The 15,810-nt window shown below is 56.6% G+C and overlaps 2 protein-coding genes and 2 non-coding genes across 4 annotated transcripts; all 4 read left to right on the top strand.

Moving 5' to 3' along the window:
• The first annotated feature begins 365 nt into the window (after positions 1-365).
• POLDIP2 (DNA polymerase delta interacting protein 2) lies at positions 366-7,553 on the top strand. Its single transcript, XM_035343432.1, is given in 12 exon segments — positions 366-374; positions 684-815; positions 1,424-1,521; positions 2,327-2,423; positions 2,895-2,970; positions 3,220-3,327; positions 3,560-3,696; positions 4,696-4,722; positions 4,908-5,033; positions 5,479-5,558; positions 7,075-7,165; positions 7,167-7,553. Coding segments are annotated over 12 exon segments (1,005 nt in total). The 3' UTR covers positions 7,191-7,553.
• A 1,607-nt stretch (positions 7,554-9,160) lies between these two features.
• Positions 9,161-15,651, top strand: TSR1 (TSR1 ribosome maturation factor). The gene is made up of 15 exons (XM_035342868.1): positions 9,161-9,337; positions 9,428-9,531; positions 10,115-10,331; positions 10,411-10,545; positions 11,006-11,433; positions 11,774-11,933; positions 12,181-12,338; positions 12,617-12,819; positions 13,338-13,500; positions 13,743-13,853; positions 13,996-14,128; positions 14,508-14,624; positions 14,909-15,049; positions 15,173-15,247; positions 15,337-15,651. Exons 1-15 carry the CDS (start codon positions 9,244-9,246, stop codon positions 15,513-15,515), a joined length of 2,418 nt encoding a protein of 805 aa, XP_035198759.1. The 5' UTR covers positions 9,161-9,243; the 3' UTR covers positions 15,516-15,651.
• Positions 12,884-12,975, top strand: LOC118176476. Its single transcript, XR_004755425.1, has one exon. It is a non-coding gene; the product is annotated as a small nucleolar RNA SNORD91 family (small nucleolar RNA).
• LOC118176475 lies at positions 14,181-14,272 on the top strand. The gene has a single exon (XR_004755424.1). It is a non-coding gene; the product is annotated as a small nucleolar RNA SNORD91 family (small nucleolar RNA).
• Positions 15,652-15,810: the final 159 nt, after the last annotated feature.

Below are 15,810 nucleotides of genomic sequence, written 5' to 3'. Positions count from 1 at the left end.
GGGGTGCTGAGGGGGTTTGGGGGGGTGTTGGGGGGGTTTCGGGGGTGCTGAGGGGGCTTCGAGGGTGCTGAGGGGGCTTCGAGGGTGAGGGGGCTTCGGGTGGTGCTGGGGGGGGTTTCGGAAGTGCTGAGGGGGCTTCGAGGGTGCTGAGGGGTTTGGAGGGCGCTGAGGGGGGTGTGAGGGGGTTTTGGGGTTGCTGAGGAGGGTGAGGGAGAGCTGAGGGGGCTGTGAGGGGTTTTGGGGGTGCTGAGGGAGATTGGGGGGGTTGTGAGGGGGGTTAGGGGGTGCTGGGGGGCTGTGAGGGCGTTTGAGGGGTGCTGAGGGGGCTTGGGGGGATGCTGACGGGGTTTTGGGGTGCTGGGTCAATGTGGGAGGTGGGCCTGGAGTAGATGGGGGGTGCTTTGGGGGTGGCTGAGGGGGGCTGGGGAGGTGAGGTGGGGGTCTTGGAGGGGTGAGGTGGGAAAGGAGGGGTTTTAGGGGGTCTGGGGGGAGGCGAGGTGAGAGAGAAGCGATATGGGGAGATCTGGGGGTGGGTTGGGTGGGGGTGAGGTGGGAAAGGAGGGGTTTTAGGGGGACTGGGTGGGAGCAAGGCGGGAGAGAGGAGGCTTGGAGCAGGGGTAAGGTGAGAAAGGGGGGGGTTCTGGCAGTGTCTGGGGGGTGAAGGTGAGAAAGGGGGGATCTAGGAGGGTCTTGGGGGCACAGTGCTGGGGACAAGCCGCCTCTCTGCTCCTAGGAATCGTCCCGAGGGCAAAGTGCTGGAGACAGTGGGGGTGTTCGAGGCACCGAAGCAGCATGGCAAATACGAGACGGGCCAGGTGAGTGCTCCTGGGGAGCGGAGCTGACCCTCCAGGCTCCCTCCACAGCCCTCGGGCAGCTGCGGGACCTGCAGCGTAGTGGTAGAAGGCCAGAGATCTCACAGATCAGCGTGCCTCGTCTCTGCTGTGTCTGCAGTTTGTGGCCATCTGACAATAGCAAGTTGATAAGGATCTGTAACACGACCCAGCTGTTAGTGCAGGGATATTTGCTCGGCAGGTTTTATCTAAGCATTTTCTCCACTTAGCAGCAAAAGAACCAATTGCTGGATCTGAGACACAACAGCTAAGCTTGTCATTGCTGCGTGTGCGACTCGCAGCTCTGTGTGGCCCTGAGCAGTCCCTTCTGTCCCGCTCGCCTTCCTGCACTTGGGATGTTCCAGTACTTCATTACTGGCTAGCCGTTCAGTTTTATGGGATCGAGGTGACGTGAATTTGTGTGTCCCGAGCTGTTTATGTTCCCTCTTTGTTTCTGCTTCGTAGATCAGTTAAGAGATTTTTATTTTCCGTAGATGTTTTCAGAAAAGGGGCTTTGGGGCTCATGTTTCCTGCTGTATCTAAGCTGTCTGAAGCCAGCTGTGTATTCAAATGCAATTATTTCTTCCTTTCAGCTCTTTCTTCACAGCGTGTTTGGCTATCGAGGAATAGTTCTGTTTCCCTGGCAAGCCAGGCTCTACGATCGAGATGTTGCTTCTCCAGTTACAGAAAAGTAAGGATTCTTTCACGGTTATTTGCTATTATGCTGCTACGTTTACCTTTCCTAGCAAGTTTCCTGCGGGGCGGTTCTGTTTGGTGTGAAGATGAACTGGAGGAGAGGTGCTCAGGGACACTGCCTTCATTTTCTGTTGGAGACTGGACAGAAGCATGAAGGAAGAGTGTGTGCGTGAGAGGGAGGGGGAAAAATCCTGTTTTTTTTTTAATAAAGCAAAACCTAATTTTGCATTGTGTAGTTTAACTTGCTCCTGCGTTAAAATTACGGGCTGCTTCCTTCGTTGGTTGCCAGTGAGTTGGATTTGCCAGCTGCCTTCCCCCCCCCACCGTCCAGTTCCAACCCCCTTGGCCAAGTTCATCCTTCTGTTGGTTGAGTCGCTCTTCACTTCTCTGCTCTCTTCAATTTGTTTTCCCCTGGCTTGTTTTGGAGGCGTGCTAGTGAGTGTGAGTCTGGGCTTGGAAGGGGACGAGAAGTGAGCAGACAGAGAATGAGGGCAGTAGAAATACCTGCCCCGGGCAGGACTCCGGGCTGAGCAGAAAGAACTTCTGAGTTGTCTGAAAAGAGATGTGCTTGGGAGAAACACCACTGGTTGTCATCTCAGCTCATCTAGCGTTGTATGGGTGAGTTTAATTTGGATGCAGCTGAAGGATTACGGCCTGTGAAATGCACTTTCAGGAGTTGTTCTTTGTGAATGTGCTTGGTCCTGTTAAAGGCTTAAAGTGAGCTCCCTCCCGTTCCAAGTCCCAGCTGAAGCAGCGGTTCGTGGCTGTGCTCGTGCTCAGTGCTCTGCTTTTCTGTTCAGGAGTGAGAACGCGGCAGGCCATGGTTCCAAAGAGGTCAAGGGCAAGACGCATACTTACTACCAGGTGCTAATAGATGCCCGGGATTGTCCACATATAGTAAGTAACGAATGGCATCTTGGTTTTGAAACTCGGCTATCTCCTGATGCAAATGCTTGTCTATCGCTGGCCGTGGATCTAAGTGGTTGTGCTGGCTAGCTTGGGTCTTTGTCCTGGGACTGTTGTAGGACAAATGTGTTTTTCAAGTCGTAATTTCCCTGAGAAAAATATCCTGGAATGTCATGTGACTGTTTTCTGGATAATGTTTACCCTTTCCAACCTCACTTCCTCACCCTGTTGGCATTCCTTTCCTGCTGCATGTAAGTAATTACAGATGCGGGTTGCAGCACTGACAACGTTTTCCACTTGTCTGAGAGAAGAATTAGTCCAGAGGAACTGAAAAGTGGAAATGTTCTGAGGTGAATTGTAAACCAAATGTTAGGCCTGTACAAAGAAGAGTAAACTGAAGCAGAAGTGGAAACTGACATGCGACAGCCTGTTCTGAAAGACTCAAGCCTCTCTTGTTTTCAGTCTCAGAGATCACAGACAGAAGCAGTGACGTTCCTGGCAAATCACGATGACAGCAGAGCCCTCTATGCCATACCAGGTGGGTACGGTGTGCCTCGAACCTCTGTGGAGACGTGGGTTGTCGTGATGGGAGCTCAAAACAGTCTTGAACGGTTTACTCCTACCAGTGAAGCAGCAGTGCACTCAGGGCATTCCTGTAGTAGGACCCGTCCGTGCTTTTAGTCCTTTTATCATCTTCTCAGTAGCGTGACCTGTTTCTCTGTCAGGGCCTTCTGAGCTGCTTTTGACGTTGCTGGAAGTTCAACTGCTTTTGGGGTTTCTTTTCCAGGTTTAGACTACGTAAGCCATGAAGATATCCTTCCCTACAGCTCCACCGATCAAGTGCCCATCCAGCATGAGCTCTTCGAGAGGTTTCTCATGTACGACCAAACAAAAGGTAATTCCTCCTCGGAGGTAAACACACGGCGCCAGCCGGGTGCTTGGGGTGTTCTGTGACAACCATCCTGAGGCCGTTGTCTCGGATACAGTGTGAAAATCGTGGTCTGGTTTGGGTTTTGTTACAGTAAAGCCTCCTTTAAGTAATTGTAGCTGTGAAAGCAGCTGCTTGGGGATGCGGGGGCACCCCAGCTACAACATGCTTGTGAGCTCCCCTCTTTCCCTCCCCACAGTCCCACCTTTTGTAGCAAGGGATACGCTGTGTGCGTGGCAGGAAAAGAACCACCCCTGGCTGGAGCTCTCCGATGTGCACCGAGAAACCACAGAGAACATCCGAGTCACGGTCATCCCTTTCTATATGGGCATGAGGGTAGGTGTGTGTTGCATCTCGCTGCCTTAGTCCTGTGAGCTGGTTAACGTGGGCAGTTTAGTCGCTGAAGGTACCTTCTGCTTACTGGAGGAAGTCCTTTTTAATCCCAGCTGTCACTTCGTTGTCGTTACGTCCGGCAGAGGTATGAAGGTGAAAATATTTGTCATCGTGGTTTGGAGAACAGCTCCTGCAGACGGGCTTTCTCTTGTTATTTGTAGGATGGGGAATCCCGTGGGCTTCTCTGCAGAGTACTGTTAGCAAGATATTTAGGAAGACTTTTAAACTGCTCCTGTCCTGCCTCAGTTGCAGCCGGGCGTGTGCGTAAGGTGGCACCAAGGCCGGCTGCCCAGAGAGCAGGCCCATTCCCCTGCCCGGCCGTGAGGTCTGTGGGTGTTGACCCGTTCCCCGGCTCTGATGCGGGTAAAAACGTTTGGCTAAAGACTCTGGATTTAGCTGATAACCACACGCACTTGAGAGCGTGGCATCTTCGTGTGGTCGGCCCAAAATAATAAGGCTCCGATAGGCTTCTGAGCGGGAGGGCTGGGAATTACAGCAGCAGTTTGAGTTCTGAGCCCCGAGGGGTGCAGCTGCTGTGAGCCTGCGCTGTGACGGGTGAAGGCTCTGGTGTGGCACTGCAGCTGCCGTGGAGCCCAACTGATGTTTGTCCTAACCTCGTCGGAAAAACGGGTGCCTGAAAGCAAGGAAACGGGTGCTTGTAGCTCTGTAGAAAGTGCGTAATTAACATGGAGATCAACCCTCCCTAGTCATGAGATCCCTGCAAACCTCCCACCTCACGATTCCATGTCTAGAGCAGAGCCGGTGCCAGGCGGTAACTGCTGGGCCGCTTGGGAGAGCAGCTGTCTCTGTGCTCATGTGAGTTGCCTGCGTCAACCTGGCGCGGAGCGAGAGCCGCCGTGCTTGCGCTGTGCTGACAGCTGAAGAGGTTTTGGCGCTGAGCGTTGAAGGGCAGCTGCTAAAGTCTTTTGTTTCTCTTGACAGGAAGCCCAGAATTCCCATGTCTACTGGGTAAGTGCCTTTTGTTTTGCGAAGCAGCTAAAGGGAAGGAGATTATTTGCTGTGGCATCGTTGCGGTGTGATAAGCTCTGAGGGAGAGTCGCCCTTGCCTGGCAACTGTTTCCCAGTATCGGCCATGGGTTATCAACTGTTTGCAACTGATTCTCGTTGTTAATAACTCTTTTTCTTCCGTCCAGTGGCGCTACTGTATTCGCTTGGAGAACCTTGACAGCGAAGTGGTACAGCTCCGAGAACGGCACTGGAGGATATTTAGCTTGTCAGGCACCTTAGAAACAGTCCGAGGCCGTGGCGTTGTGGGAAGGGTAGGTACTGTGCAGCTTCTTTTGGGACGTGCAGCTTTTTGCTGGAGTCCTCTCGCTTGGATTGGTTTGCCAATAGATTTCTTAGCGGGCAAAAGAAACATGGAACAGAAAACAGGCAGTGAGAAAAAAATCACATCAGCTTTTCATCTGGTGTTAGTGTGTGTGAGCTGAAACTTCACGGTGAGCATTACAGAATGCTCCTAAATGGTGATAAAGGGGAAGGTGGAATAATTTGTGATTGTGGTGCCGCTCACCGGGCGAGGTGTTTGCCGTGTAGTTGGCAGCGATGCTTAGATGCTAAGCAGAAACGAGGAGCTGGTGCCAAACGCCGGGGTGAAGGCTGTGATTCTCTCTTCCCACTCTGTAAATTTCCTGTCGATGCCCATCTGCGGAAGAATCTTAAGAGGCGTGGCTGATGTGGAGCGGTCTCTTCTTGTCTTCTCAGGAGCCAGTTTTATCCAAAGAACAGCCAGCGTTTCAGTACAGCAGTCACGTCTCCCTGCAGGCATCCAGCGGTCACATGTGGTAAGAAGCACTCGTTACTGCGGTAGCGGTTTAGAGGTAGGACCCCACAGCGCTGAGCTGCGGTGCAGACTTTGCAGTCTGGAGTCGTGGCTTAAAGGTGGGTGGAAACGGACTGGATGGGACGCATCTGGTAATTAAAAGGGGGCTTTGTGCGAGCAGCTTCTTGGCAGTAGTAATCCCAGCTAGTGGTAAGATGCCTTGATTCTCTGCACCGAGAGAGGCTCCAGGTTAACTCCTCCTCCTCCTCCTCCCCTGCTCTGTGCTGGATGGGACTGAAAAGCCATGAAGCAATTCTCCATCTTCAGCTGCTGTCAGTTTCTACCCCTTTCAGTCTTTGCTGCAAGGGACGAGCTTCGTGCTGGCCTTTCCCGAGGCAGCAGAGGTGTGCGCGGGGATTCCTCCCCTCTGCAGAGGACTGCCCTTTTGCCGGGCTTTGATTCCGTCCCGGAGTGGAGCCGTGCAGTTCTGTGTCCACACAGAATTAGTGTGTGGGGTTAGAGAAGTGCTCAGCCGGAGGTGTTTGTTTTCCTGCTGTGCTGTGGGGTTCAAGCAATTTCCTCGTTTCACATTTCAACTGGGTTAGCACGTTCAGTGTTGTCTCTGCGAAGAAGAAATGCGCAGCCACCTCTTGCCCGCTGTGCGACAGGTCTCTGTGGCTTTCAGTAAAGCTGTTTCAGATGTTAGGCTGCCTTGGAACTGCCTCTGAGTTGGGAAAAACGTGAGAGCAGCTTTCTGTCTCCCAGATACGCCCGCGTTTGACGCATTTCGAATCCCCTGGATGTATGTCCTGGGGAACAGAAATAGATGCGGTGTTTTGACTTTTTGCCCCCTCTCTCTGCGTGTACCCTGAAGGGAAGGAGATGAAGGTTCTCAAGTTCAGAAGCCGCTCAGCTTCAAGTCCTGTTGTGTGCTTTCTGTGACGTGAGACCTGTCACTCTCCGCAGCCCTCTTGCCCGTGCTCTGCAGCACGGGGGTCTGCGTTTCAGGGCAGTGGGGCTGCTTCCCGGGCCGTGGCAAATCCCTCGTACGTTCAGGGACAGCCAGATTCAGTTCTTCAGGGCCCTTTTCTGAAATGCAAAGCAGAAGCTGTTGCAGATCGCATCTGCGATGAGATTTCGTGTTAGCACAGGCGACTAGTGGAGCTCCTGCCAAGAAATACGCGTCTGAAGTTATTTGTAACCAGGCTGTGAAAATAGCTCCCTTGGTTCTGTCTCCCGTGGGATGGGTGTGAGGTAAACACTGCTGCAGATGCTTGGAGTGCGCTTACCTCCCGGAGAATCCGATCCCGACATCTTTATTCAGGAGAAGTGTAGTAGGGATGTGATGTAAACTGCCCGGGAGTCTTCCAATAAATGAGTCATCTTGGCAGAGATGTACCCGCTGCTGAACCGACCTTGCAAGTGCAGCCCCAGAGTCCCTCTGCAGGATACGGATGAGCTCGTTTCTTACCTCCTAGCTGCTGATGACTGGCTGCGTTTTCCCTGGCCTCAGCGTGATCTCTGCCGTTGTTTTGCAGGGGTACTTTTCGATTTGAGAGGCCTGATGGCTCCCACTTTGACGTCCGAATCCCGCCCTTTTCTCTGGAAAGCAACAAAGACGAGAAGACCCCCCCCGTCCGGCCTTCACTGGTAGAGCAGCTCGAGTGCCGACACCCCCGGAGAACTGCGTGTGTTGTAGACCTTTGCCTCCCCGTCGTGCTGCAGCCAGGAACACGGAGCTTTTAAACATTTTAAACCCTTTTCGTTTTAACCGTTGTCTAACGGGGAGGCTTTTTTTTTTGTTGGAACTTTAGCACTGGCTCTCAGGCTGCTTGTAACCGTAAGCTGTGTTACCGTTAACCCTTCCCCTCGGGGCACCTGCCGGGCTTGGAGCTGCGGGACGTAGACCCGTGCTGCTGCAGAAGATTTCCCCTCAGCGGGCCCGGACCCTCTCCACTGTGTTGTGAATTCCCTGCGGTGTGAGGTTTCTCTAATAAACTGGCCCTTCCAGTTGCAACCAGTCTTCCTTTCTAAACCGAGGCCCGGCCTTTGCCTCCAGCTTTCCCATGGCTCGTCGCTCCCTCCTCGCCCGTGTGTAAAGCGGAGTCGGCCCAAACAGAAAGCAGCGGTGAGGATGTTGTTAGGGAGCAGGGCCGTGAACGGCTCGGCTTCCCTCGTGAGGCGCAGCCTTCCTGCGGTGCAGCCGCTTCCTGGGATCTACCCGGCGTGCGGCAGAGCAGCCCGTAAGCCGCGCTCCCCGCCCCCTGCCCCACCAGGGCTTGCCGAGCTCTAGGAATACGAAATGCGGCTCTGTTTTCTTGGGAGCTTGTGCTTTGAGGGGAATAGCTTGTTCTAACCTGAGGTAGCCCCCGCTGCACAGGCGCAGGGCAGTGCCCGTAAGCTCACAGGCGTGGATTTGTGGGAATTTGGCTTCTGCACGCGGAGGGCCCGGTCCACGGTGCAAATCGGCAGCTCCAAGGGCTGCGGAGATGGGGAGCTGTCAGCCTCCACGGCTGCTGCTGGCTGTCTCCGCAGGGGGCAGAGGCTTTTAGGTGGCTCTGCGATGGGAAGCCTAGGCAGAAGGAGTTCCAAACTGCTCCTTTCCTTGGCCTTGCTTAAATGGCAAGAGAGAAATCGCTCCTGGGACAGTTTTTCCCCGATGCAGAAGTGTCCTGGTTACCTCCAGTCCTGCCCTCCTTGCGTTCGGCTCTGGAGGCAGTGCCACGGTGGGCAGCCAGCCTCCGGCAAGGACGAGGAGAGACCGCGTGCTTCCCTGCAGCCAGCAGGCACCTGTATAAGGAGGATGAATGATTACTGCTTAAACTGTGCTCGCTTTTCACGCGTCTCTTCAGCTCTGGGACTTCTTTCCTGTCAGGTAGGACATTGCTTTGAGTTAAAAGGTTCTTAGAAAAGGATCTGTACAGAACAGCCCTGTCCGACAGCCTCACGCTGCCACTGCTGTGCCCGTTGGAGGAGGAGGAGGGATGGCACCGCCGTGCTGGGGCGGGCGAGGGCCCCGCGGGAGCCCCTTTCTCCCTTCTGGGCAGTCGGTGAGGCGAGAGCAGCGTTACGGCCGCCCTGCCTCTGCCTTGGGCGCCCGACTTCAGCCCTCCTGGCCGTGGCAGCGTCGTTGTGTTTAACCCTATTGCTCTCCTGCTTCTTCCTGAGGCTGCCGCTACGGAGCAGCAGCGGGGGCATTTTGGGGGCATTTTGGGGGCATTTGGGGGGCATTTTGGGGGCACGGCAGGGAAACGGCTGGAGCCCTGAGGAACACGTGGTGGTCCCCATGCTGCTGGGGCCTCGGGGCTGGGAGCACAGCTTTGCGGCTGGGTGTGGGGAGGATTGATCGTTAGGAATTGATCGTTAGGAATTGATCGTCGGGGATCGATGGTCAGAAGTTTGGTACTGAGAACTGCTTGTCAGGAATCGCTGTCAAAAAAGGGGAAAAAAAACCACCGGGGCACGGGGCTCTGTGCGGACACCTCCACCAATAAACTGCTGAAGGAGCGGCCGCCTCCTGCCTCTCATTTATTTCGCTGGGGAGGGCCGGGAGAGGGTCGGGAGGAGCCGCCCCCCCGCTGCCGCCCTCCCTCGGCGCCGCCATTTTGGGCCGCCTCCTTCCTCCCTCTGACGTCACGACCGCCGCCGCCGGAAGTGACGCGTGACGGAGCGGCCGGAAGCGGCGGCGGCGGCGGCGTGGCGGCAGCATGGCGGGCGCGCACCGGGCCGGGCCGCTGAAGCAGCAGAACAAGGCGCACAAGGGCGGCAAGCACCGCGGGGCCGCGCGGCGGAGGGCCGCGGGTGAGGCGGGAGGGCCCCGGAAGGGCCCCGGGAGGGCCCCGGGCCGCCTCTGCCGCTTCCTGACCGCTTTTTCTCTCCCCCCCCCCGTAGGCAGAGTCCCCGTGAAGGCCCAGAGCCGCCGGCAGCGCCGCGAGCTGGGCAGGGTGGACCGGAGGCACCAGGCCCTGCAGCTCCGCCGGCAGCGCAAGGAGGCGGTGAGGGGCTGGGGGGGGAAGGGGTGAGGGCCAGAGCCGTGGTCGTGCAGTGGAGAATTCCCCTAACCTTGTGCATTCAAATGGGGTTGTGCAGGGTTAGGGGAATCTCGTGCTGTAAAAGCTCCCAGGTAACTGGTGATGCCAGAGGGAAGGGCCTCAGGTTGTTCCCTGGGAGGTTTGGGTTGGAAACTGGGAGGCATTTCTTGTCAGAAGGAGCAGTCAGGGACTGGGACGGGCTGCCCGGGGATGTGATGGAGTCACCGTCCCTGGGGGCGTTCAAGGACTGGGTGGGGAATGTGGACTGGTGCTTAGGGACGTGGATTATCCCTGGGGGTGGTTAAGGGAAGGTTGGACGTGGTGCTTGGGGACGTGGTTCAGTGGGTGACTGGTGGTAGGGGGGTGGCTGGACCAGGTGATCCTGGAGAGCTTTTCCAACCTTAATAATTCAGTGATTTTACTGCCGCTTGGGGTCTGTCGGGCAGAATGGGGGCCAGGCTGGGAGAAGAATGGGGCGAGTGAAGCATTACAGGGCCGAGCAAGGCTCCCTGGGGCTGGGGCTTACGCTCTGGAGCTCTGCCCGCAGGTGCTGGCGGAGAAGCGGAGTTTGGGCAGCAGGGATGGGCCCCCGCACCTCGTGGTTGTGGTGCCGCTGCACGGCAGGGCTGCAGCACACGACGCCCTCCGCTTGCTGCGGAGCCAGGACTCGGCTGCTCTCCGCGTGGACGAGGGGAAGGCTGGGGGCTTCGCGCTCCTCTACCCCCAGCTCAAGCAGCGCTGGCGGTTTGTGACAGCACAGACAGGTGAGGAAACACTGTTGGTCTGGGAAGTTTTGGCTCCGTACCCCTGGCAGCCCCACTAACGGAGGTGTTTTGTGCTCAGGGGATCTGCACGCCGTCTTAGACCTAGCAAAAGTCGCCGACTCGCTCCTGTTCATCTTGGATCCTGCGGATGGCTGGGACAGCTCAGGGGAGTACTGCCTGTCCTGCCTCTTCGCGCAGGGGCTCCCCAGCTACGGTGAGTGAGAAACGTCAGGGGCTTCTCGCGGGCTACAGCTCCAAGGGGGTGCTCGGTGGGGACTTAGTGTAATAAACCAAAACTCCGTGTGTCAGTAGGTGACCACAGGTCTTCAGCTTCCCTGTTTCTGTGTACAGGTCAGGTACCTGCCGGGTTATCAGCCATGCAGAGCAAAAGGATGCAGATGCTTTCCTGCTGAGTTCAGTTCCTGAGTGCTTATCTCCGGGGTCTCTTGGAAAAAATCTTAATTTTTTATATCCGAAGATAGGTTTTAAATCCTGTTTTTTTATATCCTGGTTTTTTACATCCTGTTATTTTCTCTTGAATGGGTGAAGCCGCCTCTGCGGCTTGTAGCGTCCGTCTCTTGTTCGGTTATTTGGGTTGCAGATATCCAACACTTCGTTAACGCCCGGTGAAAGGGGTGTAAAGATCTAACGGCGACCTCCGCTCTGTGCCGTAGCTCTTGCTGTGCCAGGGGGCACTGACTTGCCACCGAAGAAGCGGATAGACGCCAAGAAGAAACTTTCCAAAGTCATCGAGAAGCGGTTTCCAGAGGCCAAGCTCTTCTCCCTGAACACAGAGCAGGAATCCTCGCTGCTGCTGAGGCACCTCGCCGCCCAGAAGCAGCGGCACCTCCCTTTTCGGGACAGGCGGGCTCACCTCCTGGCCTACGCTGCCGAATTCGTGCCCAGTCCTGAGAGCGACCACGTCGGGACCTTGAAGGTGTCCGGCTTTGTCCGGGGACAGCCCCTGGACGTGAACGGCCTGGTGCACATCGTGGGGCACGGAGACTTCCAGATGAGCCAGGTGGACGCGCCCCCCGACCCCCTCTCTTTGAACCCCCGAGCGGTGAAGGGACAGAAGAAGACGCAGGACATGGACGTGCAGGTGGGAGCTCGGGGCTTTGCTGGGCCCCTTAAAACGCGGCGGTTTGGAACTTTCCTCCAGAAAAGGCAGTTCGGGGTGTGGGGTCAGGGGTGGGGGAGACAGAGGTGGGTGGAGAGAGACGGTAGGCGCAGTTCTGCCAGCGAGCCAAGGCTTCCCTGCACACAGCGTGGAACTCCTGGGAGGTTCCAACGTAACGGAGGGAGGTTCTGCTGCTAACTCGTCAGGGCAGGGATATTTTTTGGCAGGGAGGGTTGTGGGAGGAGTTAGGCCTTCACTTCAGGCTGATGGCTGGCTTCAGTTGCGCCTCTTCACAGCTGGGGACTCTGCTTTTGCCCTTCAGGAGGACTCTGTGAATGGTACAGATGAGATGGAGGAAGATGTAAAGCTCCTGATGAAGGCAGACGCGAGCAGGCAGGAGTCTTTGCAGTCAGAAGTGGTTCCTGACCCCATGGAAGGGGAGCAGACGTGGCCAACTGAAGAAGAGCTGCAGGAAGCAGAGGGTGAGCAGCAGCAGAATTTCCGTGCTTCTCCCCCGTCCCCGTTAACGGGGTTGTTAGAGCCCTTCTGTCGCTGGGATGGCTGAGGGCGGCTGCGGAGAAACCAGGGCCTTACCTGCCGTGCCTGGGCTCTGACAAATCCTGCGCGGGGAAGTGGTGACCTGGGAGGTGGTCCTGGCTGTCCTGATGTCAGTGCTGCTGAGGCAGAGGGGAATTCTTCCTGTGCTAACCGCTGCTGGGAACCCCACAGCTTCTCAGAAGGCAAACAGGAGGGTGGTGAAGGTCCCCAAGGGCACATCCAAGTACCAGGCTGCGTGGATCAGGGATGACAAAGAGGGCAGTGATGAAGACGGCGACGTGGACGATGACATCGATGATGATGATATGATGGAAGAGGCAGTTTCCCAGGTACTTCTGCGAGCTGATGCTGCAGCTGATCTGGATGCTGTAGGAAATCCTGGTGCAGTCCCGTCCTTGGCAGCTTTCTCCAAGAGAGAGCCAGGATTTGCCTGGCTTACCATCGTCAAACCTCGCATGTGCATCCTGTTCCTTCTTTGGCCTGTTTGCTACCAAAATGAGGGGCCGTGTTGTAGCCATGGTTCACACTGCAAATACCCAGGGGCTGGGGGCTGGACAGACACCACCAGAGCGCGTGTGCTCACGGGCTCCGTGCTGTCCTGTGGCAGGAGGGGGAGAGCAGTGCGGAGGAAGAGGAGCTCGCGGAGGAGGAGTGTGAGACCATGACCGTGTCCGAGTGCGTGCGGGACGACCAGTACGATGAGAAGGTGGAGGAAGACGAGCAGATGCTGGAGAAATTCAAACAGGAGAGAATGGATGAGATGTTCCCCGACGAGGTGGACACGCCGCGTGATGTGCCTGCCAGGGTCCGGTGAGAACCGCGTGCCGTGCTGGGAGAGGGGCTGCAAGGGGCCCGGCCGTGGTGGGGAGGCGGGGCAGGAAGCCTGTGATGTCTTAGCCACGGTGTCTGAACCTGGCTGAAGGAACTTGTGAAGATGAACCTTTAGGCTCTGAGGCTTCCAGGTGGGGCAGCGTGCAGCTCCCTGAGGCAGAGAGAACCTGTCCTGAGCTGGGAGGATGGCAGAGCCCTAACGTGAGGGCAGGTTGCAGTGTGCATCTCAGCAGTTGCTTGGGTTGGTGAAGCCTCTTGGCTTCTCTTTTCAGCAAGCCCTCAGTGCACAAGGAGCTCAGAGATTCCTTGTCTCCTGCAGCGATGTGATCGCCTTCTGTGGGTGGTTTCACGACCTGGCTGCTGCGCTACCTCTCCCTGCTCTAAGATCTTTTCTGTGAAAACAACTAACGTTTGCTTTGCTCCCTTTGCCATTCCTGAAAGTGCAGTTCCCCGTGGATTTGTGGTTCAGTTTGTCTTTCCTGTTGCCTGTCCTTCAGGTTCCAGAAGTACAGAGGGCTCAAGAGCTTCAGGACTTCTCCTTGGGACCCCAAAGAAAACCTCCCGCGGGACTACGCGAGGATTTTCCAGTTCCAGGACTTCTTCCGGACCAGGAAGCACCTCTTCAGGCAGATAGAGAAAGAGGAGGCTGAAGGAGCTTTGGTACCTCCCTTTTCTCTCTCTGACCCGTCACATTTCCATCTCTTCCCCTGCCACGTTCCCTTGCTCCTGGTAGGAGAGGTTTGGCAGGGAGGTGGCTGCGTGGATCCTTCAGCCAGGCGGCTCTTCGCCTGACGCCACAAGTGCAGCTGATGATTTTCTCCTGGCTTCCCTCTCAAACCCTGTGGTTCTCCAGACACCGTTTCTACTGAAGGAAGTACTCACAACTGATCCTCTCCCGGCAGGTTGGCTGGTATGTTACAGTCCACGTCTGCAACGTCCCCGTCTCAGCGATGGAGAGCTTCCGAGCGGGGAAGCCGCTAGTCCTCTTCGCCCTGCTCCCTCACGAACAAAAGGTGACCAAGAACGGTCCCGCTGATTCTGGGAACCCTTTGTCAAGGGAATTTGTCACTGCTGCGATTTTTGTTGCTTTCTGCTCTGCCCTTTTTCGCTTGGCAGCGCTGCTGTCAGCCTCTCACCGTGCTGCCTCTCCCGCAGATGTCTGTGCTGAATTTCCTGGTGCGGCGGCATCCAACCAGCGGCGAGCCGGTGAGAGCAAAGGAGGAGCTCATCTTCCACTGCGGGTTCAGGCGCTTCCGAGCATCCCCCCTGTTCTCCCAGCACACCTCAGGTTTGTGAGGGACCGCTGGGCTGTGCCGGGGAGTGGGAATGGTGTTCCTAGGGCAGGAAGCCCGTGATGTCTTAGCCACCATGTCTGAACCTGGCTGAAGGAACTTGTGAAGACTCACACCTAGGCGCTGAGGCTTCCCGGGGAGGCACTAAGTAGTGGGGGGGCTCGGGCAAGGTGGTTTTCTGCTCCCGGCGAGGTGGTGGCAGGCTCCGCGCAGCGAGCTGGGAGCTAAGAGGATCCCTTTCATTCCGATACCCTGCACCAGCAGGGAAGCGCTGCCTGTGACCTGTTTTTTCTGCCAGGGAAGAGCTCGCTGGGGTTTCCCAGCGCTCTGAGGACTGCCGTCGGGCTGAACCTGATGGTTGTTGTTCTGTCCTAGCGGATAAGCACAAGCTGGAGCGTTTCCTGCGCCCGGATGCTGCCCTGGTGGTGACCGTGTATGCTCCCATCACTTTCCCTCCTGCCTCAGTGCTTCTTTTTAAACAGAGAAGTAACGGTGAGTTGGGACGCGCCGAGGAGGTGGTGGCTGGGAAACAAATATCAGCAGGCTTTCCGCATGGCCTGTTCTGAATGCAGGTGTTCAGAAACGGCTTGAAAAGGACTTGGCCGACGTGCCGTTTGAGCAGATGAACTCATCTCCTCGTTATCACAAGCACTTTGTTCCTGCTGGGGGTTTGCTCTGGGCCTGGAGCGATTTGGGGAAGGGGATTGTGGTGGGGGAGGCGGTGGAGACAACGTCTGGTGGTGCTGCTGCAGCGTGTGCGTGACTCCGCCTTGCAGGAATGCACGACCTCATCGCCACGGGTTCCCTGCTGGCCGTGGACCCGGACAGAATCATCATCAAGCGGCTGGTGCTCAGTGGCCACCCTTTCAAGATCTTTACCAAGACGGCTGTGGTGCGATACATGTTCTTTAACAGAGGTATGGCAAATCTCTGCGTGGTGGGAAGAAGGGGCGTGGAAGCAGAACTCCTGCTCCCGTGGGAGCGGCTGTGGCTGGGCAGCAGAGCCCGTTCCTTACCTCCTTTCACGCTTTGGTCTCCAGAGGACGTGATGTGGTTTAAGCCAGTGGAGCTGAGGACAAAATGGGGTCGTCGGGGACACATCAAGGAGCCGTTGGGTAGGTTGGGTTCTGCGTTTCTCCTTGTGGGCAGGACGTGGCCTGGCCGGGCAGGAGAGCGAGCTAACAGCCTCCTGCTGTCTGCCCAGGTACCCACGGGCACATGAAGTGCCACTTCGACGGCCAGCTGAAGTCCCAGGACACCGTGCTGCTGAACCTCTACAAGCGGGTTTTCCCCAAATGGACTTACGATCCCTACGTCCCCGAGCCTGTGCCCTGGGTGAGGAGCGAGAGCGCGCTGCCCGTGCAGGAGGTGGAAATGGAATGAGCCTGCGGGCAGCGCGGTCAGTGCCTCAGCTCCCCGATGCTGTCCTCAGCCCGTGCGCGGGGGCAGCTGTCTCCACAGCTGGTGTTCAGGTACCAGCGACAGCTATTTATTTTAATGAATACTGTTTTTAAAAACGTCCAAGCCCCTGTGTCGTGCTGGGGGCTGGATGCGGAGGCCAACTGGGAGGCTGCGAGCACCCTGCTGTTTGTGAACCCCTTCCCCCTCTGGGGCTCTTGGCTTTCCTCGCCCTGCCGTGGCAGTGGCTGAGGGGATCGCGCTTTATGGAAGAAGTTGG

The sequence above is a fragment of the Oxyura jamaicensis genome, chromosome 19 (assembly GCF_011077185.1).
Source record: "Oxyura jamaicensis isolate SHBP4307 breed ruddy duck chromosome 19, BPBGC_Ojam_1.0, whole genome shotgun sequence".
NCBI classification, from domain to species: Eukaryota; Metazoa; Chordata; class Aves; order Anseriformes; family Anatidae; genus Oxyura; species Oxyura jamaicensis.
This window is presented reverse-complemented; position numbering and strand designations above follow the sequence as displayed.